At 39.5% G+C, this 26148-nt stretch overlaps 2 protein-coding genes, 1 long non-coding RNA gene and 2 other non-coding genes across 19 annotated transcripts in view; 3 read left to right on the top strand and 2 right to left on the bottom strand.

Annotated features, from left to right (window-relative positions):
* Positions 1-408: 408 nt before the first annotated feature.
* Positions 409-3929, bottom strand: LOC116286144 (uncharacterized). The gene is made up of 4 exons (XR_012079722.1): positions 3675-3929; positions 3190-3288; positions 1715-1822; positions 409-962 (listed from the first exon to the last, which is right to left on the bottom strand). It is a non-coding gene; the product is annotated as an uncharacterized lncRNA (long non-coding RNA).
* A 38-nt stretch (positions 3930-3967) lies between these two features.
* On the top strand, positions 3968-8081 carry RPS3A (ribosomal protein S3A). The gene is made up of 6 exons (XM_006209939.4): positions 3968-4123; positions 4875-4978; positions 5346-5533; positions 6968-7176; positions 7650-7759; positions 7909-8081. Exons 1-6 carry the CDS (start codon positions 4062-4064, stop codon positions 8028-8030), a joined length of 795 nt encoding a protein of 264 aa, XP_006210001.1. The 5' UTR covers positions 3968-4061; the 3' UTR covers positions 8031-8081.
* LOC116276749 (small nucleolar RNA SNORD73) lies at positions 6203-6275 on the top strand. Its single transcript, XR_004186245.1, has one exon. It is a non-coding gene; the product is annotated as a small nucleolar RNA SNORD73 (small nucleolar RNA).
* On the top strand, positions 7431-7502 carry LOC116276752 (small nucleolar RNA SNORD73). The gene has a single exon (XR_004186247.1). It is a non-coding gene; the product is annotated as a small nucleolar RNA SNORD73 (small nucleolar RNA).
* Positions 8082-16721: 8640 nt separating the features above from the next.
* SH3D19 (SH3 domain containing 19) overlaps positions 16722-26148 on the bottom strand; it is a 163578-nt gene continuing 154151 nt past the window's right edge. For all 15 annotated transcript variants that reach the window (XM_072975785.1, XM_072975796.1, XM_072975786.1 and 12 more), the window contains 5 exons: positions 25168-25370; positions 24666-24718; positions 22070-22256; positions 21560-21657; positions 16722-18572 (listed from right to left, as the gene is read on the bottom strand). In XM_072975785.1, coding sequence (XP_072831886.1) covers positions 18456-18572; positions 21560-21657; positions 22070-22256; positions 24666-24718; positions 25168-25370 — 658 coding nt within the window. In that variant the 3' untranslated portion in view covers positions 16722-18455. The remainder of the gene's footprint in view (positions 18573-21559; positions 21658-22069; positions 22257-24665; positions 24719-25167; positions 25371-26148) is intronic.

The raw sequence follows: 26148 nt of genomic DNA, 5'->3' as shown, positions 1-26148 counted from the left end.
CTGAGTTCTCCACACAGCAGCCAGTGTCACACTGCTGCTCAAAATCTTCCAAGGGCTTCTCATCCCACACAGAAAAACACCCAGAGTCCTGACTGCAACCTGCAAGCCCCTATGTTATCTGAATTACATCATTTTCTTTTTAAAAGTGATGGGGGTTAGGCTGAGTTGGGGACAGGAGAAGCACGGTGAAGGACTGGAATAGTCAGACATGGAGAGAAAGAGGAAGGCGAGCTGACAGGTAAAAGGATCATCAGAGACCCAAGACCCAGCTGAGATGTGACACTGTTAATTTCTAATAGTTTGAGTCTGAAATATGTGGTTTTCTCTAATCATGCCATGAGGGTAGATGGAAGGGAAGAGAAAATGCGTGTTAGTTTTTGCTGCAAATCAAATTCTCCCAACACTGAATGATTTAAAACAATGAGCATTTATTATCTGTCAAGATGCTAGGTGTCAGCTGGGTGGTTCTTCTGTTCTGGGCCAGCTCAGTTGGACTAAAATCATCTGGGATGGCCTTATTCAAACACCTGATGGTTGGGAGGCTGGTTGTTCTGGGGAGACCTTGGCTAGGACTAGTTATTTCTGCTTCAAATGATCTCTCATTCTCCAGTAAGCTAGCTCAGGCTTCTTAGCTAAGTGGGCTCAGTGTTTTAAAGAGCAGAAAGAGCAAACCCCATGTGTGCCAGCATTTTTTAAGCCATTGCTCAAGTCATAGTCGCTAATGTTCCTGGACTAAAGCAAGTCACGCTATCAAGCCCACAGTCAACGTGAGAGGGGACAACACAAGGTCACAGGTACAGGGTGGAGTGAAAAACTGGGGGCAATACCCCCACAGAAGGTAAGCCGCACGCTGCTCTAGGCTTAGAGTTTTCCGGGCAGGGTCAGACGAGGTTCAGGCTACAAGGAAGTACAGAGCTTCAGTGAAAAAGTATGTTGCTCAGATGAACAACCATGGGGCGCAGCTGAGAAGACAAGGAAATAAGATCAGGGGTGTTTACAGACTGGGAGAAAACGATGTTAAAACAATTCTGGAACCCGTTCCAACATGTGTGTGGAGGGGTGCGTTCCCACACCAAGGAGCAATTCTTGGACACAAGCTAGGTGTCTTACAATTCAACTCAATTCTGACACTATCTCCCCACAGCTAGCTAGACAGCGCTAGGTGGACAGGTTACAGGCTCTCTTACAAGACTGCCCAGCCACTTCAGATGCCAATCACAATTATGCTTCCTGGGTTTACATCTATACTGAGGATGTCTGAAAGAATAAGGAACTACAAAATGACATAAATTGAACACATGAAACATATACAACATTATAAACCAATGTTATATCAATAAAAAAATTTTTAGGTGGCAAAAACTGAAAAAGAACTAAATAGAACTTTCAGAAATAAACAACAGTATTCAAAATTCAAAAAAAATCACTGGATAGATTTAATAGATGAGTCACAGATGGAAAGAAAATTAATAAAATAATATTGACACCTTACTAGGTTTGCTGTATTCTGATATTTTTCTCTTCCATTTTATTCTATCTGAATTTTGAGATTCTTAGATGGTTGAGACCCAATAAACTGATTTCATACCTCCCATGCTGTCTTTTCATTTAATTTAACTAAAACTGATGATTGCATCATTTAACGTGTCAGGGAAATATAATTTTATTTTAAAAGCTTTCATTACAATACAAATTTGAAGAGTGAAATCCATACCTCTGACAAATCCCTTAGGTGCTGATGTCTCCAGAATAAACTAGATGCAGTTGACTTCAATAATGCCTCCCGGGTGGCTTTCATTCTTGGGCAGAAATAGGCGTCAGACTAGGAAGAATGCAAGCTTAGTTTTCATTCTAGAGTAGGTAGCCTGGGCGGTCTATAACATTTTCCATTGGGAAAATTTTAAGCTAGTGAACTGCTATCTAGGTTAACTTAGTCAAGGTTACTATAGGCATAGAATCAATACAGAGTTTACTAGACTCAGTATTATATTTGTAAGGGCTCACACAGGCACCCCTCACCTGTGTGGCTTGTTGTTGCCCATGACAGTGTACTCCTAATAAACTCCTTTCTATTCTTAAAAAATAAATATATATATATTACATTTGGAAGGACTAACTGATTTCCACTGGTCACTAGTATTCACTAATCTGCGATGAGACAAACAATGTAAGGTCTATAGAATTTTTCATAACACTGATTTAAATTAAAAGGGCTGTCTTTTCAAAGGATATGTCTTTTTAAATTTTGGGAGTCAAAATAATATTTTAAAATGAAATGATGCCGATAGAAAATGGCAGTTGTTTTTGGTTTTGTTTTATAGATTGGTGGAATTTTAAACTTGCAGTCACGTTGGTTCCCAAAATTATTGTGAAAAATATGGGCTGACCTACAAAGTTCAAAAGACTGGGAACACCACCAACGTTGTCTACTATTACTTATTCATCCAACAGATATTTTGACGGCCCACCAGGTGCTAAAAAAAAGAGCACAAATAGGAAAATGACTGCATTGTGTGCCCTCCTTACAGTAAGAAAGAGACACGCTGAATCAATAGTTCTAACAAGTAAAGTAGTGCCAGGTCTTCTGGGAGCAGGTCTGAGGGAAATCCTGTTTGTCTGCGGAATCAATCTCTTAGTGAAAGAAGAAATGAAGCTGAGTTGTCTTGAAAATGCAGTTATTTGCCTGCTGATGAGGGAAAAGGAATGGAGATAAGAGAAAACCTAGTCCAAGGAATTTTACATAGTTCTAAACGACCAGAGTTGAGGCATCCACTAAAGACTGAGATATGGTGAGGATGTAAACGGAGGTGAGGAACTCGAGATAAAAAGGGTTTTGTGGGCTCAGCTTAGGACTTCCAGTTTTAAAAAATATAATTGTGATAAAATATACATACCATAAAATGTACCACTTTAACCGTTTTTCAGTGAACAGTTCAGTACTAGTGTTTGGTGTAATTACATTGTCGTGAAATAAGACCTTTGACTTGATCCTGCAAACAACTGAGATTAATGGAAGTCTTGAAAGATTTCAGGACAGGGCTGGAGATTTAGGATTGTTTTAGAAAGTGAGGGTAGTCGGATGTAAGGGCTGGAGGCTTGGAAGGACTTCAAGGCTTGTGGGAGCAGGTTTCTGGCTCAGGTACAGGGTTTTTCCCCAGAGGGGAAGTTGGAGAAGGAAACTCAACATACCACTGTCTGAGTACCATGCCTGTGTGGGCCAGCATTCCAGGGACTGCACACTTGAAGCCAGCAGGCCACCGCTATTTGGGATGTGTATTTCGTTATCCTCTGCAATTGAAAAAACAAAACATCTTTTCTTGAAAAATCAAAGTATCTGGCAACACGGGAGCCCTAGTCCCTCAGGGAAACAGTGAGTAGAACTCATTCCATTAAAAAAACAAAACCAAAACCCCTTTTTAATCAATGTATAAGACATTTATCGAAAAGTACACAAATTAAGTGCACAGCTTGACGGGTGTTCACAAAGCGAACGTGCCCCGCTAACCAGCGCCCGTATCAACAAGCAGAACATGACCAGCATCCCCTCAGTTAAACTGACTGAATCCTACTAACAATCTTACGAGATAGAACACATTACTGCCTCCATTTCAGATACGGAAACTGAAGCACTGACAGGTCACGAGACTAAATATTACTGAAACTAGCATATGAACCTAGACTCGCTGTCTTGTCCCAAATCCCACGCTTTTGAGAAGAAACAGGCGCGAAAGTGAGACGGTAAGTTCGGCTTCGAAGGACGTCGAGTGCGCGTCCTCTTCCGCGGAAATTTACTTCCGGGCGTCAGAGTCGCAGAAACCACCTCAGCTGCGCCTCTCAAGCGCGGCCTCCCGGCCAGAGGCCGGCAGGTTGCTGCGCAGCCTCCCCACACGTGAGGGCGCTGTCGCAGCTACAGTCGGAGGCGTGCCTCTCTCTGTTGTCGCGATATTCGTGAGGCCGGAAGAACGTAAGATCGAAGGTCACGTAGACGGCGCGTCCGGCTCCGAACGCCTAAGTTCTCGCGCGAGATACACTTCCGCCCTTTTGGCTCCCTGAGCAGCACCATGGCGGTTGGCAAGAACAAGCGCCTGACGAAAGGCGGCAAAAAGGGAGCCAAGAAGAAAGTGTAAGTGGTGACTGTTTGTGGCCCCTGCTCTTTGGGGCGCTGTTGGAGTCGGCGGGCGGGTTCTGGGCCGCGGTGTGAGCCGGATGGCGAGGATGTTGGTTGGATTGCGCGGGCCGTGCCGGGTCGGTAAACCCCGAACCGCGGCCTGGCGGATCTGGGTGCTGCCTTGCGGCAGACCGGGTGCTCTCCCCTTGGCTTTCTGGGCCTTAGTCGCACCTCTTTTGAGTCTGATTGCCCCCGCGACTCAAGACTAGCGTGTTCCGTGTTGTGGGCTCACGGGTCTCGTAAATTGCACGGGTAATTAATGCCACCCCAGGAGCTGGAGATGTGAGAGGCGCTTTTCTTGTCCACACGGAACCCTGTACTCCTCCGCTGCTTAGGCCGGGTGGGACACGGGAGGTCCTAGTAGGCTAGCACGAGACCCCGAAGAGCCCGGGATGCCAGTGTGTGTCCTCACGTACCAGTAAAGTTGAAGAGATGTGCACGTTGTTTGGAGGCATTGCTGCTGGTGTGGAAGGACCGATGGGGTGAAGAGTACTTCGGTGTCATGACGTATTTACCGAGGTGTCAGATCTGCACAGTGTGAAATACAGTGGGATGAGCTAGATTTACCTATGCGCCGCTCCCCTCACTAAGAGGACTAGTTTTCACCAATGTCTACATTCCAGTTTGCTATTTAAAGTAATTAAGATGGGGGAAGTTAAAAATAACTCGATCTGCCCTCAAACTTAACGCATTTTTTAAAATCCAGGGTTGATCCATTTTCTAAGAAAGATTGGTATGACGTGAAAGCACCAGCTATGTTCAATATAAGAAATGTTGGAAAAACACTAGTCACGAGAACGCAAGGAACCAGTGAGTATCTTATTCTTTGTATTTTTTTTTTTAATTGAGACCTGTATGTATGGTCTGTTGATTCTGCAGTGGGATACATGAAAGAAATGTCAGCTTTTGTTTGAAGCCTCAGCCCCTTTGGGGCTTGTTTTTCGTACACCACTTGTAGAAGCAAGGTGCTGTTTTTATAATTACTAGTAAAATGTGCATTAATTTGAGCTTCTGATAAGCACTGTTAGTCATTGGTGTACATATCAATTTGTTTAACAAAAGTTAAGGTTTTTATAACTTACCATTAATTTTCTAAGCTTAATGCACGAGCATTATCTTTGCTGATTTGACTTTGCTTATGTGGTTTATAATAACACAATTGATTCTTGTTTTATAGAAATTGCATCTGATGGCCTCAAGGGTCGTGTTTTTGAAGTGAGCCTTGCTGATCTGCAGAATGATGAAGTTGCGTTTAGAAAATTCAAGCTAATTACTGAGGATGTTCAGGGCAAAAACTGTCTGACTAATTTCCATGGCATGGATCTTACCCGTGACAAAATGTGCTCCATGGTCAAAAAATGGCAGGTGAGAACAGAAATCCTTTAGCGTGCATGGTGCTGTGGTGCGTGTGATCGAAGATGTTATGTTTTAATGTCAGGAGGGTGCTTGCTGTGCAGTTGAGGTTTAGATTTCAAGTTCTTGATGTTTTCTTGCTGTTAGTGGACTCTGGGATTGACACTCTTGAACTTGAGCAACAGCAGTGAAGCTGTTTAAATTGAGTTCTAGCTTTAGTATTGGGTTATCAGCGAAGCTTTTTTGCTGCATGGATTAGTGGCTGGTTGAAGAACGTCTCGGTGCAGGTTTGCAGTTTTAGCTTTGCCTGCAGAATACCTCTGGACCTCAAAATCTAGAGAATTTTATAGGGAAAGCATGGATTGGGTTAGTTTTGATTATTGTGCTACAATAGGAGTAATAGAGCCTCTGGTGTGAGATTGAAGTCTTGGCTCCTTTTCCCAATTATGTTCTCTTTGGAAAGTAACTTAAAGCTTGCTAAGCCCTGGTTTCTTTACCTGTAAAATGTAGGTAAGAGTATTACTCATGGAGTTAAGAGGATGAAATAAAAGATTCACGTAAACATGCTTAGTACAGTACTTGATACAAAAAGCATTTAGTACATGTTAGTATTACTGCAGGAAATACTTGGTTTAGATGTTTCTGACTAACCATCGAGTTTGGGGGTGTTTTGTATGTGGGAATGAATGATGACAGAATGTTTCGGTCCCAAATGATACATACTGATTGTACCGTTACATTTATTTCTGACATTCCCCTAAGGTTTTATAGTTGCATTTCTGGAAATATTTTAAGGCCCTTTCACTATAATTGTATTATATTCATTTCTTAAGCTAAGGTATAAAATTTACAAAATGCAAAGATGGCGTTTCAATTTTTGTTGCTACAGATAGTTTTGGTTTTTGAATTTAGGTAGTAAGAAGATTAATTAATTAGGGATTTCTAAAAATTGTACTTTAGCTGTGAAATTGAATATTTAATCCTCAGCATGGCTTTAGTATTTCAACTACTTAGAACACCTTTTTCTAAAAAGATGGAATAGGTGTATATGCCAAAATGAGCGTCTCTTAGAACCTATTTTTATTTCATCTTTCACAGTTAAGGGATTGGGGGAGGAGCAGGTCGGCATGTGTCTGTATAAGGCATGTATATGTAAAAGGGTGGGAGCTATTGAGATAGGGATAGGAATAGAGAAGTCACCCAGAGAGGAGGGAAGACTGCTGAGAGGTCTCAGTATTTATTTAGATATGACAGATAGTAAGAATTTGGGATAGCTTGGTGAGTTCACTTCAAGGAGGCAAATTCTGTAAATAGTCATTTATATGATCATCCTTAATACTGTGTATTGACTACTTGACCTTCCAGCCTATTTTTAAATTAGAATTTGAGGGATAAAGTTGATAACATTAAATCCTGGTATACCTGGCAGTATCTTTTTTTCACTAGACCATGATTGAAGCTCACGTTGATGTCAAGACTACCGATGGTTATTTGCTTCGTCTATTCTGTGTGGGTTTTACTAAAAAACGCAACAATCAGATTCGGAAGACCTCTTATGCCCAGCACCAACAGGTCCGCCAAATCCGGAAGAAGATGATGGAAATCATGACCCGAGAGGTGCAGACAAATGACTTGAAAGAGGTGGTCAATAAATTGTAAGTAATGCAACCCTCAGATGAGAGAAAGCATGAGACAAAGTGAGGTCAGACTCGTGTTTAAATTGTCTGTGAAACCATCTAGCTGCATCTCTTGAAATGAAAGCATGTTAAATGTTCAGTTATTTGATGGTTTATCTTTTTTTTAGATGAAGCTCTCCTGGAACTTAGTGCGACTTGAAGCGCCTTGTTTTTGCCTTAATTAGAAAAAATACACTGAATAGATAAACCCTTCACGATTAGTAATGTATGGGAATAAGTGATGACAAAATGTTTCGGTCCCAGATGATGTCTGATGATAAAACTGTTAACATTTTTCTGATGTTCCCATGCAGTTGGCTAAGATGGGTGTAATGGAAAAGCCATAAGGCTTGGTCTCAGAAGTCTCAAGTGATAATTTTGTTACTGACTAGCTGTATAATTCAGATCATTTAACCTTCAAATTATTCTAATCTACCATTACTAATTTACAGGATTCCAGACAGCATTGGAAAAGACATAGAAAAGGCTTGCCAATCTATTTATCCACTCCATGATGTCTTTGTTAGAAAAGTAAAAATGCTGAAGAAGCCCAAGTTTGAATGTAAGTGAGAGGTCATGGGGTTCCTGAAAGAAAAAATTGTGTGTACGAACACACTGGTCCTTTTTTTCCCTGTCATGCTACATAGGATTGAAGATCACTGTTTCAAGGTACATGGTCTGCTGTAATTAACAGTTATTTTTTCCTTTTAGTGGGAAAACTCATGGAGCTACATGGTGAAGGGAGTAGTTCTGGAAAAGCTACTGGGGATGAGACAGGTGCTAAAGTTGAACGAGCTGATGGATATGAGCCGCCAGTCCAAGAATCTGTTTAAAATGCAGACTTTTAATGGTGACAAATAAAAGATTTTATTTGTGATGTTTTATTTCTGACAATTCTCTTTTGATCATCTGACAGTTTGTGGAATCAGATGTCTGATTCGAAGGTAACATGACCTTTTCTGACCTTTTGTGTGGATTTTATTCATTGCTTGGGTTACTCAGTAGCTGAGGAAAATGTAATGATCTATTTTAAGCTAGAATGATCTGGAAGTGTTATAGATGGTTAATAAAAGGAAACCCTTTTTTTTTTTAACATGGCTTAAGTTTTTAAGGTGGTTCTCAAGTCATTTGGAAGGATTATTTAAGTGTTGCAGGGGCCTGCCCCCAGTTTCCAATTTAATAGTTCTAGGGTGGGGTGTGAAATTTTTAAAACAAATTTGCAGGTGATGCTGACGGCCACGGACCATACTTTGTGAACCAGTGTATTAGACTGTAATGGAAAGGGAAGAGCTCATTGGCATTTTAAGTTTTTGTTTCTTTGTGTGTGTAAAAACTGTGCTGTCTTTTTTCCTCTTGCTGTTAATATCCCACTGTACACCTTCATGGTCAAGCTGAACTTGACAGAGAAAGAGAAATGGGTTATTGGTCTCCTATTAAGTGGGCATTTAATGCTGCCCACTCTCCAGTGTTTGCTCCTAGTCACCCACCCATTCTGTTTTATATCCCCTCTACCCTGAGAACTTTTCTCATGCTCAGGTCAGCTGATAACCTTATTTCTTGAGAAAGGATGAGAAGAGAACATCACATTCCTGTTATTTTCACACTGCCATCTGCTTGTGTCCATATTTTCTGCCTTTTCTTCTTGTCGCTGGGACAATGATCGTCAGCTCCCTTCTCTTGGCTTGTCAAGTTCTTGGGTCCATCAACTCTCACCTTTGTCAGTTTTCTTCCACCAGTCCCATCAAGCATACAGGCATCCTCTATCTTTCTAGGTATCACTGACTCAACCCCCCTAGAAGAATTAAACATATTTCTCATATTTACTTTTCTTGAACCTGTTGCAGTTGGGCTTTTTTTCCTCCCACACCACTCTAAGGAGTCTTGCTATCAGAACTGCCAGATTTGCTGTGTTGAGTGGTTCTTTCTTGGCCTTCATTTTATGTGACCTCTACTAGTGCCATTTGACAGTGGATTTTCTCCTGTTTTTACCTGTCTTCTGGAATTTAACCTCAAAGTTCCTCTCACATTGAATTTAACCTCAAACTGTCCTTCACTAGTTCGTTTGAGGCCTTAGTGTTGGAGAGCCCTAGGGCTTAGTCCTTGAACATTTACCAATACTCGATACTATTTAATTTCTTGGTTTTAAATAAACTGACTTCCAGATTCTTACTTCTTAGTCTATACCTTTGAACTCCAGGCTTCCTTGTCCAACTGCCTGCTCGGTATCTTCATTAGATACCATAGGCATGTAACATGTCTAAAATAGTATTCCCGAATGCAACAATTTTACCCACCCTTCTATTTTAGACCAAAATCCTCTGTAGTCATCCTTGACCACAGTTCATTCAAAATACATCTGGAATTTAACCATTTCTTACTACTGCAGCTGCTGTCACTTTGGAGCAAGTCATTACCACCTGGATTGTTGTTACCTTCATGGTCTCCCTTTGTCATGTCCCCCCCCTCCTTGTGGAAGTTTATTATAGATGATCAGTTCACCCAAAAAGTCCCATGTGATCTTGCCTCTGACCTGTCACTACCACTTCCTTACTCTCTTAGCCAGACTGTCCTCGCTGTCCCTGGATAAGCTAGGTACATTCTTACCTGAGCGCTTTGGCACTTGTTTCCCTGTGCTTGGAATACTCTTCACTTGGATGGCCAGAGCTTCTCTTCTACCTTAAGTCAGTAGACCTTGCTGATGGTTCATCCTATTAAAAACCCTACCTTTCAGTTTTTTTTCTCTCCCTATAGTTTGACTTTTGGCTACTAGAGAAATTCCATGATGATAGTTTTTTGTTTTGGTCGGGTTCACTGCTAAACCCTCCAGTGCCTTGAAGTTCAATATTTGTTGAATAATGGAGTGAAATATTAAGAATTATCAAAATGACAGATACAAAATGCTTCACTTCCCACAATGAAGTAAATGTTTTCCCCATAAACAGTATTGTAGATTTGGGTCTCAAATAATACGCTTGCTTTCTAAGGTGGAAGTTGGGTCTATAGAGTGGTCACTGAGGGTGGGGACCAGGAATTAAGTTACATAAGTGGTGATTTTCTTGATGCTCAACATCATTTGGTGAGATGATTTTGCTAGTCAAGCTCTAATCTGCTACATCTCTGAGTCGGGCTTGGTATGGTTCTCTTAGAAGGGCTCATTTGATAACACTTCCAAAGAGAATGTTTAAGTTTTAAAAAATGGTTTGGCCTGTTTGATGATAGATTTAATCAAGTTACCTTCCCGTAGGCCAACTTGAAGGTGGTTAACATCCATCTAATAAATACTATAAAGGGCAATTCTAAGTTCCCCAAATATCTTACATACTTAACATAGATACTAAGTATTCACAGATAGCCTTTCTCTAAATTCCTAGAACAATTTTACCTTGATCTTTCATAAGAAAACTTTTTAATCAGGGATACAACTTTTGAATCTTTGAAATGAATTACTGAAGATGAAGACATTTATGTTAAAGCATGACTAAAGCAGGTAGCAAAACTTAACTTGAAACTGGCTTTTGCGTCTAGAATGTGCATGAAGCAGCACCACTAGTCGACTTGAAGAGTGATGTGAAAAGGAGAAAGGACTGCTGGGAAGAGTACCCTAGACTGGGTGGGTGGGCCTGATGTGATTGTGCAAGTTCTTAAGTGTGGGAGTGTGAGAAGAGGAGGCTGGGGTAATGTAATGTGAGGAGGACTGCCCAACGTTGCTAGCTTTGAGGACGAAAGGGCCACGGGCAGAGGGAAGTGACAGGCGTCTAAAAGCTGGAAAAGGTGAGAAAGTTCTCAGTGACAACATTGGCTGACAGAATATACATACCATCATTATCCCACATTATATGCATGAGTCTCTACCACCACCACCAATATGATTAGTGAGAACAGTTTAAAATTTTTTTGGCATATGGCCAACTAAGTTATTACAGTACTGTGTTTAGATGGCTTGAGCACATGGCCAAACTTAATACTCACCCTCTCAGCCCTTGCGTAGTCTCACTGCTACAGGTGTGTGCGCTTAATGCTCACTTCCAGCCCTTAAGCTGATTGCTTTCCAGTTATTCTGGTTGAAGCTTGTTCTCTGGTTGATTCCTCAGGAAGTTCTCGTGGCAAGATACTTTCTGAATTCTTGTATGTTGAATACAGTTTGTCATTTTCTTTATACCTGAAAGTCACTTTTATTGGATCTAAAATCCTCAACTCTTGAGTATCTTAAACATACTGCTGTTTTCTGGCATAAAGCATTGCTAATGAAAGTCTGGTGATAATCTAATTTTCTTTCCCTCACAAGTCACTTTCTGGTTTTGGCTAGAAGCCCAAGAATTTTTTTCTGTTTCTTTAAAATCCATTAACTTTATAAAATGTGTCTTGGTAATAGTTTGAATAGTCTCAGATACGCAGTACAGGCAGACCTGTTAGTTGGCAAGTCAGAATCCTCAGTCTTAACAGGCCTTGACTGGTTTTGTCACACCTCTACCAACAGAGGTGTTTGGTCAACTCCAGTAAAATTCAGGGGCCTGCTCACCACGTGCAGCTCCTTGGGACTGTGTGGGTGGGTTCACAATGGTTAATCTCTAGCAATCAAGGAAAAACAGCCACCTCTTTGCTCTTTGACCTGCCTCCAACCGAAAGGAAGCCTGACTCCCTGTTGGATGCTTTGGGTGCTGGAGACAGTATATCTCTTAGTAAAGAGACCTTCCTGGTCAAGTAAAAATAGTGTTTTCTGAAATGCACCAGCTTCAGCAACTCTTGAAATACCATGTCTCCCACCCCATTACCTGAAGCATAGCTGCTGCCTCAAAGGGACCCTAGCTTTCTCATGCACGCCAGACTGTGAGTCCTGCCAAAAGTTGGTCCATTTGCCCTGAGGTAGCTGGGGCCATCATCACACTGACTACTGACTGACTACATCAGTCCTTTGGTCACCTCTCAGGGCGGCTGATGGTGCCTCAGCACTGTGGACACATTTTTAGGTTATGATGTTGCTGTTCTAGGCCCATCAACTGACTTCAGCCACACAATTAAAGCCCTTGAAACTAATGTACCATATGTACATGTCTTTAGTTTTCCAGACCACTTGCAGTCTAGCAATGGGGCACTTTGTCACCAGGGCACCTGGCAGTGAGCCAATAGTGAGTATTTGGTGGCTATTTCACAGCTGCCTACCATCCACAGACATCTAGCACTGCTGAGCACTAAAAAGGTTTCTGACTATCACTCTCACCTCTTCCTGTTCTACAGACCTGACTAAGGTAGGTGGGTCACAGAATATGGCAGTCCCCAAAAAAGGATCATCTCGGCTGCCTCCTGGGTGGTAATCAGGACAAAAGGTTAGGTGAAAGCAGGGATAACTGAAGAAAAGGTGAAATCTACAAATTCTGTGGCAGCAGAGGGACGACAAAAAGCCTGGCACCTGGGAACTAAACAACTTAGATCCCAGGAGGGAAGGAAGTATTAATGACTGCACTCTTCCCCTACATCACCATATCTCAGCCTCAGGACTACTGATATTTTACGCTGGATAATTCATAGCTGTGAGGGACTGTCCTGTTCACTGTGGGATATTTAGCAGAACCGCTGGCCTCTACCCACCAGATGCCAGTAGCACCTTTCCCAAGTTGTGACAAGTAAAAATGTCTAGACATTGCCCAATGTCCCCTGTGGGGCAAAATTTCCCCCAGTTGAGAACCACCACCCTGATCCAAAACTGCTACCTGAATCAACTGGCAGCTGCAGTTAACAGTCTGACTTGCTACTGGCTTTGTCATCTCTGTCATGTGCTATGAAAACAAGGAAACTCACGTAGACATGGTCGGTCTGGTGCCATCAATAGCTCCCAAATGCAAACGTGTACAAATGTACAGAATCACAGAACAACACTATTCAATCTGGCTGAACACATGCTTTTTTAAGAAAATTGAAATATAGTTGATATGCTAGTTTCAGGTGTTTTACATAGTGATTTGACATTTGCATACATTATGAAGTGATCACCATGATAAGTCTAGTAACCATCTGTCTCCAAAGTTATTATAATATTATTGGCCATATTCCTTATGCTGTATATTACATCCTCATGGCTTATTTGCCTTATAACTGGAGGTATGTACCCTTTACCCCCTTCACCTATTCTGCACCCTCCCCATCCCCATCCCTCTGGCAACCACAGAGTTTGTTCTCTGTATCTATAAGTCTGTTTTTGTTGTTTGTTTTGTTTCTTAGATTCCACTTATAAGTGAGATCGTATATTTATCTCTGACTTGTTTCCCTTAGCATAATACCCTCCAGATCTATGTTGCAAATGGCAAGATTTTACTTATGGCTGAGTAATATTCCATTGTTATGTATATACATCTTTAGCCATTCATCTATTGATGGACACTTACGTTGCTTCCCTATCTTAGTTACTGTAAAAATGCTGCAGTGAACACTGGTGTGCATGTATCTTTTCAAATTAGTAATACCCAGAAGTGAAACTGCTGGGTCATATGACAGGTCTATTTTCAAATTTTGAGGAAACTCCATACTGTTTCCAAAGTGCCCACATCAATTTACAATCCCACCAGCAATGTATGAAGGTTCTCTTCTCTCCACATCCCCAATACTTGTTATTTGTTGTCTTTTTGATGATAGCCATTACGACAGATGTGAGGTGGTATCTTATTATGGTTTTGATATGTACTTCCCTGGTAATTAGCAATGTTAAACATCTTTTCATGTGTCTGTTGGCCATCTGTATGTCTTCTTTGTAAAAATGTCTATTCAGATCCTCTGTCCATTAAAAAATGTTTTTTTGATGGTGAATTGTATGAGTTATATGTGTATTTTGGATATTAACCCATTATCAAATATACTATTTGCAAATGTCTTCTATTCAGTAGGCTGCCTTTTTGTTTTGTTGATGGTTTCCTTTGCTGTGCAAAAGTTTTCTTCTTCTTCTTCTTTTTTTTTTTTTTAGTTTGATGTAGTCCCATTTATTTTTGCTTTTGTTACCCTTGCCTGAGGAGACAGATCCAAAAAAATATAGCTAAGATCAGTGTCAAAGAGTATACTGCCTATATTTTCTTCTAGGACTTTTATGGTTTCAGGTCTTACATTTAGATCTTTCACCCATTTTGAATTTATTTTTGTATATGGTGTGAGAAAGTAGTCCAGTTTGATTCTTTTGCATGCAGCTGTCCATTTTCCCCATTACCATTCACTGAAGATACTGTATTTTCCTCATTGTATAGTCATGCCTACTTTGTCATAGATTAATTGAGCACATAAATGTGGATTTATTTCTGGGTTCTCTATTCTATTCCATTGATCTATATGCCTGTTTTTTTGTGCCACTAACATACTTTTTTGATGACTGTAGCTTTCTAATACAGTTTGAAATCAGGGAGTGTGATACCTCCAGCTTTGTGTGTTCTTTCTTTAGATTGTTTTGATTATTCAGGGTTTTTTGTGTTTCCATACAAATTTTAGAATTATTTGTCCTAGCTCTGTGAAAAATGCCTTTGGTATTTTGATAAGAGATTGCAGTGAATCTGTAGATTGTCTTGAGTTGTACAGTCATTTTAATAGTATGAATTCTTCCAATCCATGGGCATGGTCTATGTTTAAACTTGTGTTGTCAATTTGTTTCATCAATGTCTTAGGATTTTCAGAGTATAAGTCTTCTACCTCTTTGGTTAGATTTATTCTTGGGTATTTTATTCTTTTTGATGCAATTGTAAATGGGATTGTTTTCTTAATTTCTCTTCCTGATAGTTATTGTTATTAGTGTATAGAAATGCAACAGATTTCTGTATATTAATTTTGTATCCTGCAACTTTACTGAATTCATTTATTAGTTCTAACAACTTTTTTATTAGACTCCAAAATAGTAATAAAATACAATGTTTTGTGCTATATGTGTATGAATACCTAGGTTTAAGATTGCTTTTCTGTTGCCAAGGGCACAGCCCTAGATACACCTTTTCAAGATCTGATGTTTCAAGCATTCAAATATTTCATACTAAACAGAAAAAGGAATCCCCATCATTGGCGCAGTCCATGTTTGAGTTTCTAGAAAACATCAATATAAACAGCCTACATAAAACTGAGAAGGTAGGCATGTATCGTCTTTTCTTGAAATAAATAAATTCAGGACTTTATCCTCTGCAACTCGTTCTAACCGTAAGTATTATATCTAAGAAATTACAATTTTTACAGGCCAATAAAGCAAATCAATTCTACTTAACTGCTGAAGAGAAATGTATCACTTTAGCACAACAAAGAGAAGTACTGAACTGGGAATCAGCAGAGCTGGGTCTTTTGCTTTAGGCTCTGCCATACCTGCATGACCTCAGGCAAACCATTCAACCTCTGCAGGTTGATCTTCGATCCATAGGCTTTCTGTGGTTTAACAGGATGAGACTGCAGTTAGGTGAAACGCCCCTAGATGGTGGTGGTGTTCTGAGTTAGGCTTTGTATTTTTTCCCTTCTATAATTACAGTGAAGTAAAAAGGAGTAGGTTAGAAAATTATTTCCTATTAAGTTCTGAAAAAAATCACTGTTAAGGATTCATTTAATGGCATTCAAAAATGACACCGAATTATGAATCATATGGTCCATGTACTTTTGACATTAATTAAAAGGACTAAACTATTAATGATTATATCAAATATCCCCTGATAATTAGCCTGTATCATCACTATTTCTCTAGGTATATTCATCTAAGCTTAAGAAGCTGAATAAAAACTAAACAATTATTGTTAAGAGTACTGATATATAACAAATCATATAGAAAAATATATTTCATTTTTTCAAAAGCCAGTTCTAACAACAAATTTTGATAAATATACTGATTTTTTTTTCATTATGTTTCAGACTGCATTCAAAATCTGTGACTTCCATGAGCTCAATGACAGATATATACATTACCCCTCCAGCCATATAAGCTAGGTCATCTTTTAAAGAAATCTGCGGTCTTTCAGTGTTCAAAAGGGTAAGAATAATAACATTAAATGACTTCTCTAGTTTTAAGTCCATCAAAGAAAAAGGATTCAGAGAGTCTAGTTTGAGGAGGTTTGGATGAACAATACCAGATTTTCAACTAAAATTCCTGAAAGGAAAAAGAATACATTTCTATTTCTTCACTATGAAACTCACTGAGTATAAAAATCATGTTCAGTCAATATACAGAAAAAGAAAGTACCCATGAAAACTTATGCTCTGCTACAGTTTTGACTTCTTGTCAGTTGACTAGGTAATACATGGCAAGCAAAAAAAAAAAAAAATGCAGCACGATGGAGTGAAATACATAAAACTGCAAGTATTGTTTCAATAAAGATTTTTGTCAAATTAAAGAGGAGAGATATTGGATCACCTTGGATCCAAGATAGGATCGCTATTATGTGAAAGTTATCCATCCATCCATCCATCCATCCAACCAAACAACCAAACAACCTTTACTGAGCCTATATGGTGCAAAGGGCTGGAGGCATAAAGGTAAGATACCATCTCCAGTCTCAAAAACCTCAGTCTAATACATTTGAGAAAAGGACTTTGAAAAGTTCAGTTCAGTTTATTATCGTGTCAAGTAGATTTACAACTATTGCACTTATCATTCTGCTGACAGAGGCCAAAGTTTAAGAGGAATATTTTTCTCCAATAAAGCTACGTTTCATTATCTGTGATAAAAGATGTTAAAATTATACAGGCAAAGAAATACACCTCACATCCTATTCCAGACACTATGCCCCACTTCCTACCTTCCTGCTGCTGTACAAGCTTGCTGCAAATAGGAATTTAGTTGGGAATAATGCTTTAAGCCTTCCATTTCTCATGAAATTTACTCTTGCGTGAAATTTGACAAGAGTTTTCTTTATACTGTCTTCCTTACCCAAAACATGGAGGAAAAACGGCTCCCATACTCCAAAATCAATTGTAACCATATACACATAAATGGTTTCACGACTTGCTGCCTAAGTTTTTGGACAATGGAAACAACAACAAAAGCTAAAAAGTGGCCCAGCATATGAAACTCTTCTCAAAAATAGAAGAAAGTCATGAACATTGTTGGGAGAATGTTTTATATTTCCAATGAAATTCTATTCCATTGATCTGTTTGGAAGATTGTCTTCGATCTATTTGGCTTGAGCCCATAAACTATAATTGATTCAGTCTCACAAAGAACCACTTTTATCTTAAGCCTGGAATGCATAACAATGGATAGCAGGAAAGTGGTTTTTTATTTACTCCAGTAACTGTGCAGGGATGGGGAAAAAAATACCCCCAAAAGTTATCAGCCTTCAGATTCTCAAATTATTTTTTGCTCTGATTATATTGAGAAGAATGAGCTGTGGGGGTTTGGCATTGTTTTCCATCTTAAGAGTTGCTCTGTATTCTGAAATATATGTGATTTATAATGTACCACTATAACAAGACACAGCTTTTATATATTACTGGGGTAACTCAAAGAAAATGAATTTTTCTTTGGGTACCAGTAATTGTCAAAAGAATGATTGCAGATTCAGTAAAGGTGCTTCATAACAACCCTGTTAACGTAAAGCATACACAGAGGAAAGAAGTAAGGACTGCAGGTATGTGGGAGGGTTAGTTGTATTAGCAAGGCATTTCAGGATGGTTTTGGTTCTTCTGACTAAGACACATCAAATTTTAACCCCTTTCAAATCTGGGACAAAGGGGAAACACTTGGTAATAAGGAGCATCTGGTGACCACGAGCTGACTCACCACGTGTCACAAAGGCTCCCACTAGTCAATGAACTACCCGTCCTGAAGCAAGACTTTGCCCCGGCAATAAGGATAATGTGCTCAAGCTGTTAGAATTAATTTGAATATCAAAAATGAAATTTAGATTACCAACCCTGGCCTGATAGTTACAGCACGTAGAATAATAAACATCCTCTTTTCAAACTAAAGTAATAAATGAAGAAGCAAGGTTAATTTACTTGTGCAACTTTTGCTTGTAGTGTCCCCAGGCTGCCCCGTCACCAGACGCTCCCCCGGGGGAAGGGTCTGCCTGCCTTACTAGTCCTGCTGGATGTTCTCGTTGGTAGAATACTGGCTCATGGGTTTCCATGTGCACGTTTCTACCGTGAATGAAAGCTAACTAAAAAAATCTAGATGTTTTCTGCTCTCAGAAAATTCTAGTATACCATGTACAGCATAGATATTTCTTTCAGTTTAAAAAAATAGTGCAAAAACATATCTGATAGTCAAAGTGATAGTTCAAGTGAGTTCTTGTGCCCAAGAACACAGTCACGCTTCACCTTTAGCTGACTTGTAAAAACTGAATGTAGGTTTTGGGAAATATTCCAGATCTTCCCATCAGTTCTCCACTCATCCAATCATCATCTACAGATTCCAGATCTGTTATTATGTCTCCAGCCTGTAAGAAGACAAGATTTGGAAATAATTATTAGTTTTTGTTGAGGATCAGCAGGGTAAGCAGCCCACCTGGAGATGTATGTAGCTCTCCTCTTTATAAACTCATTTATCTTGATTTGCCGAGAGGATTAAACAATGTACCACAAAGATGATCTATACCCAACGATGCCATTTGCTTGTACACCTCTCCTCCTCAAAGCCCATTCCTTTGCTGTCATCACCCTTGCTGCACTTTTATTTTCCTGGTTGTATTTTGTGTCCCCCAATTCACCAGTCATCACTAATCTAAAATTCTTTCATAAATAGAAATACCAGTTATCACATATATGTATAAATGTTTTTCCCATCTAAATTGTTTATTGAGCACCCACTATGTGTCAGACACCATACCAGGCACTATGGACTCAGCAATGAATTAAGACCTTATTCCAGAGTTGGGAGACCAATCACTAAGCTGGCAGAGGAGGACACAAAGTACAGGTGGCCATCTCACTGGGACAGTCAGGGGAGGGCCCACTGAAGGTGACATTTAAGCAAAGACTTAGGCATGAGCACTCATGAGCCATGTGCTTACTGCCTGCCTCGTCCTTTCCCATGTACTTTGTGGGAATTAACTCACTGAAAACAATACTGCAGACTTTGAGGTAGGTACTATCATCATCCCTGTTAGAGAGAGATTTTTATAGATCACCTTATTTTGAAGGAAAGGAAACTGAAGCTCAGAGAGATCAAGTGACTTGGCCAGTGTCGCATGTCTAGTTAGTGGCAGAGGCAGGATTCAAATCTGGTGGGATTCCAGGGTGTGTACTGCTAGCCTCTGGGCGATGTGGTCACCACATTTCACAGTGGACCTTTCCACTTAGAAAGGTTTTTACTATAATTGCCTTTTCTCAGCATCCCTGGCATTTTGTGCTCTGTGTTCATTCTTCCACATAATGGTATTCTCCTCTACTATTTGGTTTATTCCACTCCTCCATCGCCTTATTATCAAATTTGTATTCTTTTGTGTCTTAAAAAGCCTCAGCCTGACTCAGAATACTCATTTATCCCCATCAGGTTAGTCCAAGGGGCTGTGTCTTATTCACGTGTGAATTATAACTCACCAGATGAAGACAATTTTTAAAATTATTTCCTGAAACTATTTTGTTCTTTATGGTTTCTAACCATTTCTTAGAATCTGGGTTTAAGATTCTATAATAGTCCAAGATGACCCTGGATACTTTTAAGCCTATCTTTATCAGGCTAAATGGATTTATCTGTAGCCTTTGTACACTGCCATTTGGAAAAATGGTTTGATTTAAGGCCTTTCTTAATGGAAAACGGAAAGGGAATACGCTGACTATCAAATGTCATTAATCTACTTTACTCTGCTAAAATCTGTAAAAATTTTGGCATCAAAGTTTCTGTCATAAATAAGTTCTTTCCAATTTCTAAATTATAACATAAGCGTTGACTAAGACGATTTTTCTTAGGTCTGGACCACATGTACATACCATGTCAGTCTTCTGAGGGCCAGGACAATCTAAAAAATGTTTTATCAACTAATATTCTGTGTATATTTAATAAAATATTAATGATCACCAATATTGAAAACACTACAGAATCCTTTAACCGAAAAACTCAAGAACTATCTTGCTTGCAGTTAGTCATTTGTAAAATGAGGACAACATATTTTCTGTAAGATACTGTGAAGTCTGTTATTTTTATTGATGTAACCTGAATGGAGGCCAAAATAATATCCAAAAAGTCTGAATCCACAGTGTTCACTTACAGTAACATTTCATGTAAAGATAAAAGGAACGAATTTTGACTGACTCTCATGATTCAGAAGGACTAGGGCAACAGTTTCCAAACATTTGGATTTTTATGGACCAAGAAATTGAAAAAAAAAAAGAAAGAAACTGATACAGGGTTACCAATTATAATTTTGTAAAAGAAATACCTACCATTTTCTAACAATATTTTATAATAGGAATGATATTTTAATATGAAAAAGACAGAAGAAATTCTAAGAAAGGAAAACTCATCACAAGATAGAAGTTAGCAAACCTTATACCGACATATGCTGGCATGCTTCCCCTTCTCCATAGCTCCCCTAAGGCCTGCACATACCCAGTGTCACTGTTTTCCTCATTTTGTTGTAGACAGGTGAAAACCCTGTCTAGGTACCCACTGTCTTAAGTCTCATCTTGTCCAGTTACTCCTCGATAGGTTAATTCCTTCTATGGCTTCCCTGCCTCTCAGTACCTCCAGTGATGGAGAACTGCCCGCTGTCTGACACAGGCTCTTCGGACAGGAGTGACTTACCGAACCCTCCCTTCTTCCCTTCCTCTGGCACAGTCCCAAACAACTACCCTGAATGCTTTCCCCTGACCACGGTCTAACTGCAGACTATGGAAACAGAATAATGGAACTATTCTATTTTTACTTAAAAAAAAAAAAGGCACTTCCTCCATGACATAAGATGAAATTTTAGGCTTCTAAAAAACCTTTGCAAAGTACTTTAACCTTTTGAGATCATTTCCCTGAAGTCTAGTTGGTGTCTTTGTGGACAGGACTTCAGTGTCTTATGAGGCACTGCTGCAGAGGCCAATTGAATGTAGTGGGTGCCACCTGATTTCTCCAGTGACTTCAGACATGACAGTGGCAGGCTGTAAAGGCCATGAAGAGAATCATCCTTTACTAGGGCGACCACTGAAAACTCCAACATTATGGGATCACATGTTACAAGGCCGAGGAATAAGGACCCATTAGGCCATTGTGGGGCTATCAATATCAATAAGGTTTTCTTTGAGTACCTAAATGCCTTGCTGATAATTTATATTTATCCTATTCACTTTCTCTAATCTCATCCTTTAGAATGAGAGTCTGAGATCTGTTCATTCTTGGCTAATGATCAATACTCCACCCAAACGTTCACCCTTTAGTGGAAGACATTCCAAAACGTATAGCTGCTTAATGCAGTTACAACAAGATACACACTCTGACCTTGAAGGAGAGCTCGTCTTCGTTCTCCCCATGGAAATCATACAAGGCCTTGGCTTTCCTCCCCTTCGGTGCAAAAGCAGCTGTACTTTTTGCATCAGCTGTGAAGACACCAAAAATTCAAATATATAGAAAGACATTGGACCTAAACACAAATCAGACATTTTAAGAAACCCCTTTGTTATTCTCAGGACATAATATTTTCAATCAAGTTTGGATTTATTTAACTGACCAAAAAAAAAAAATGACGATGTTCTCTTAGCAGGAAAAAAATTATACAAAATATATTTACAAGACAAAATTAGTCATTATCAAGTGAAGGCATTTTTTAATCTCTTTTTCCCCATAACTTCAACAACCTATATGAAGAAAGTCTGCATAACTTTCTAAATCAACTTTCAAATGTAGGCAAACAACGTAAATTGAGCCTGGCCCGAGGGAAAAGAAATCTACATCATTTCAAAGTCTCGGGCTCCCCTTAGAGCGCAAGAGCCCTCCCTGCAGCCGTCATACCTGGGCAGGGCCGCACGAAGACGGCAGGGAAGATGCCCTCCCTGTCACGCAGCCTTCCCTTGTACCAGTCAGGGTCCACGCGCTCCAGGATCAGGATCCGGTCTCCCCTCTTGAAGGACAAGTCATCACTGGTCTCTGCCGTAAAACTGTGAAGAGCTTCGCACCATTCTCCAGAGAGACTGTTCTCCTGTTACAAATCAGAAGTGTGTTAAGAAATCTTATGGTTACTGGGAGAAAAGGGGTGGTAAGGGATAAATCTGGGAGTTTGAAACTTGCAAATAGTAACTACTGTAGATAAAAATAGATAAAAAACAAATTTATTCTGTATAGCATAGGGAACTATGTTCAATGTCTTATAATCTTTTATGAAAAAGAATATGAAAATGAATATATGTATGTATATGCATGAGTGAGACATTGTGCTGTACAGCAGAGACTGACACAACATTATAACTGACTATACTGCAATTTAAAAAAATAATAAAAATAAAATAAAGTATGACTGAAGATCATTCAAACAGTAAAAGAAAAAAAAAGTGTGTTAAGAAATTTAAAATTTTATTTGAAATTAATTTCTACAAAGCTTAAAAAGTGATGGGAAAAAAGCTAAGAGGTTATAAGATTTCAAAGCCTGAAGTCCTCTTTAAATCACTCAATCCTTCATGACACTATCAAGTTCCAGAAATAAAAGTTTCCAATAACTTTTTTCTTAAGATATAATTCTAAATGACAGATGTGATTAAATTTGTGACTTTTCTGCTTAATTTAAGGAATACACAGTGCTTAAGTAAAGATTTTTCCTAATTATGATCTATGACATTAGTTACATTAAAAAATTAGATAAATGCTTACAATATTTATGTATACTGTTTATGACGCTACGAAAAAATTCTGGCAAAGTATGTAATTTTCAGTGAAGCTCTTCTTTACCTAAACTAGGGAGAATCAGAATGGGCAGTCTATTAATTCCCAGACTCAGAGGCTATCAGATTCCATAGCATAGGACTTCGTAAAGTCACACTTTATCTGTCGGGGCACAGTTAACTCTGAGGGGTAGCCACCCACATACGGTGGGCCAGTATGATGGAATGCTCCAACAAGAATGCTCTTACTGCAAACACATCAGAAGAAGGTTCTGTCCTGTGAAGAAGTGTCTCTGTCAAGTTGGATGAGAGCCCTACATTCAAGAAGCTCAAGCAGGGAGAAGAGGATGATGCTCAGAGCAAAGGCTTGGGGCCAGACGGGCCTGTGCTCCGGATCCAGCTCTGCCACCTCCCAGCTGACACTAGGCAAGAAGCTTCTCTGCTCGGAGCCTCAGCTTCATCTTAGAGGGGCTGTGGTTGCTCAAATGAGGTAATACGTGTAGGATGCTTAGCACAGTGCCTGGTACGACTTAAGTTCTCAACAACCGAGGGCTTAAAAAACAAGAAAAACCAAGCAAGCAAAAACCCCAACCCTACCCTCTTGCTCCTGCACCTGAGCAGCCAACCTGAAGAACAGTACTTATCAGTCCCAGGAAAAACAGGCAACCACATGAACATTTCCTTTTGGAGAACTGTAGCCACTTTCTTTCCTGCTTGACTTTATCAGTGGGTGGAGATGAAAGAATTGAGAGGCACTCAGCCCAATTACCAGTGACATTTTGACAAACAATGACCCCATCAGGCTCATTCTTTTAAACATGTCACAAAAAACAATGGAAGTCACCCACATTCCTATTCAGTTTAAATCATGTTCTTCTGAAGTCATGTATACAGTGTGAGCATTTTAATCCACTTTTCTCTCTCTCCCATTATTAAAAAAAATAAAATGTTCTTAAACATTTGGCAAATCTGGAAATGTAGGAAGAGTGAGAAAAACGCCACCCACTTATAATCTTACCACCTAAGGGCAACTGAATGTTAACTTCAGCCGTTTCCTTCTAGTCTTTTTATGCTATATATTCAATTTCCGCATACTATGTTTTCCTCACATGAGATTCACTTTATAAATCTAGCTTTTCGCAGCCTCAGAACATTCTCCCAATAATGGTCATATTTAGGTTATTTCCCATTTTTTCCCGTTATAATAATACCACTAAGACCATCTTTGTGACTGAAATCTTGTCTCATGTTTCTTCCTTTTCTTAGGGTGAGAAATCAAAATAATTGTAACAATAATCTGCACTTTGTCTCTTTTTAAATATTCACATACTTATATTTACTTGTTTAGAGTAGAGCTGTGTTGAATCTCTGCTAACTGAATATGTTAGATGGCATTTCATTGTTGCTTTACAAGGCATTTCTCTGATTACTGTAAGGCTACAAACTTTTTCATATCAGCCACTTCTGTGAGTATCTATAAGATACTATTATCTCTTTTATGGATATTCCAATCATGCCTCTTTCCTTGGTTTTTTATTGGGGTTTGCATGTCTTTCCAAATCATTTGAATGAGTTCCATGTGCAACAGAGGTATTACTCATATATTTATTTCTAACATTTGCTACATGAATTAAAAATGATATATAACATTTTCTTATGATAATTATGATTTTAATAGTCCTCCCAGAGATGAAACCTGGCTTTCAGTATACTTATCTATTCAAGCAGCCTACCTGAGAATTTGCACCAGCATCTTCTTTTTTGGTCTTCGGTGGTACCTTTGTGCCTATGTTAAAAAAAAAAAAAAAAGGTGAAAACTTCAGATGTAAAGACCATATAGTATTACAGGAAACTGTAGGGGGAGTGTGAAAAGTCTGGGACTCCAGATCAGTCTCTCCATGATCTGGTTACGTAACTTTGCCGAGCATTACCCTCCTGCGTTTGCTTCCTTTACTGTAAAGTGAAGGAGGATACGCATAAGTTATACTCTACAAGCCATTTCTGTTTAGAAGTCGATGATTCTTTGTCTGCCATTTCTGATGTGAAGCTACTGTAATTACCCAAAACACCAAAACCAGCTCTCTGAGAGACTGCCCCAATAATGACAATTACCATCTCAAAGTCATTTTTCCTTCTATCTTAAAAAAAGATGGCAGTCTGGGTTATTAAGCAGTTTAAGTATTAGCCTCTTATTTGGTTTATTTGAATTAGGATAACCGTGTTGCCTATACTCACTTAACACATGTGCACCAGAGGCGGGGTGACCCTCAATGAGCTCCACAAAGTTAAGGGGGAAGATCCCACTTCTGTCTCGAAGTTCTCCTCTCGCCCACTCTTCATTCACATATTCCTTAAGAATAATAACGTCTCCCTCCGAGAAACTTAACTCGTCCTTCTGGTCGCCAATATATTCAAATCGAGCAACACATCTTGGGCCCCTGAAGAAAGAAAATCCCATTTGTGGGTTAAACTAGAGAGTACTAACTTTCAAAATGCCTTACAACCCTTATTCAGTCTTTCAATGAATATCTATTGTGTGTTTACTGTGCAACAAGGTATATCAGGCATAATTTAAAATCTTCCATGAAAAAGAGTAAGTTACATTTCTAAATTAGAGTCCTTACTTTTTAGATATGAACCTATTCACTCAGAAAGGCTAAAGCCAAGGTCACAAGTACAGAACCCCAGATAAGCAGCGGGGTGGTTGGTCTACGCTGCCACGCCTCTGGTCACCTTTTCTTCATTCCAGAATTTCCCCAGTCTCCATGTCTCGGTATCCTTGGGCCACAGTAATCCAGGGCCAAGTCTGAACCCTCTCAGTCATAGAAGCTCTGAGCTTACGAGTGCTAACCCTGAGAGACTCGGGGCAAGACATCAAGCTTCCCGGGCAGGATGCAACGGGCACCAGCTGGGCAGGGTCCGTGCTCACCAGATGCTGAGTCAGTGAGCTGTGTATACAGATGAGAGGCCTTCACAACTAGAAGGTTCGAAGAAAGCAGAAGCTCGGCATATTATTGTACAATGTTTGCTCTCATACCTAACACTGTTGTTTTAAAAATGATTTTTTTCTATCTCCTTTAAAAAGGCTTCATTTGTAAAAATTAGAACAATCCTTAAATGATCTGCAGTTTTGACTGAAAAGAAGGTAAAAAAACAGATGAAATTGTGTCCCTAGAAGACATGATTGAATATGAAACCTTTGATTTGAGGCTTTAG

Source organism: Vicugna pacos, chromosome 2 (genome assembly GCF_048564905.1).
Source record: "Vicugna pacos chromosome 2, VicPac4, whole genome shotgun sequence".
In the NCBI taxonomy this organism is placed as follows: domain Eukaryota; kingdom Metazoa; phylum Chordata; class Mammalia; order Artiodactyla; family Camelidae; genus Vicugna; species Vicugna pacos.
The sequence above is the reverse complement of the archived record's forward strand: the minus strand, read 5'-3'. Positions and strand labels throughout refer to the sequence as shown.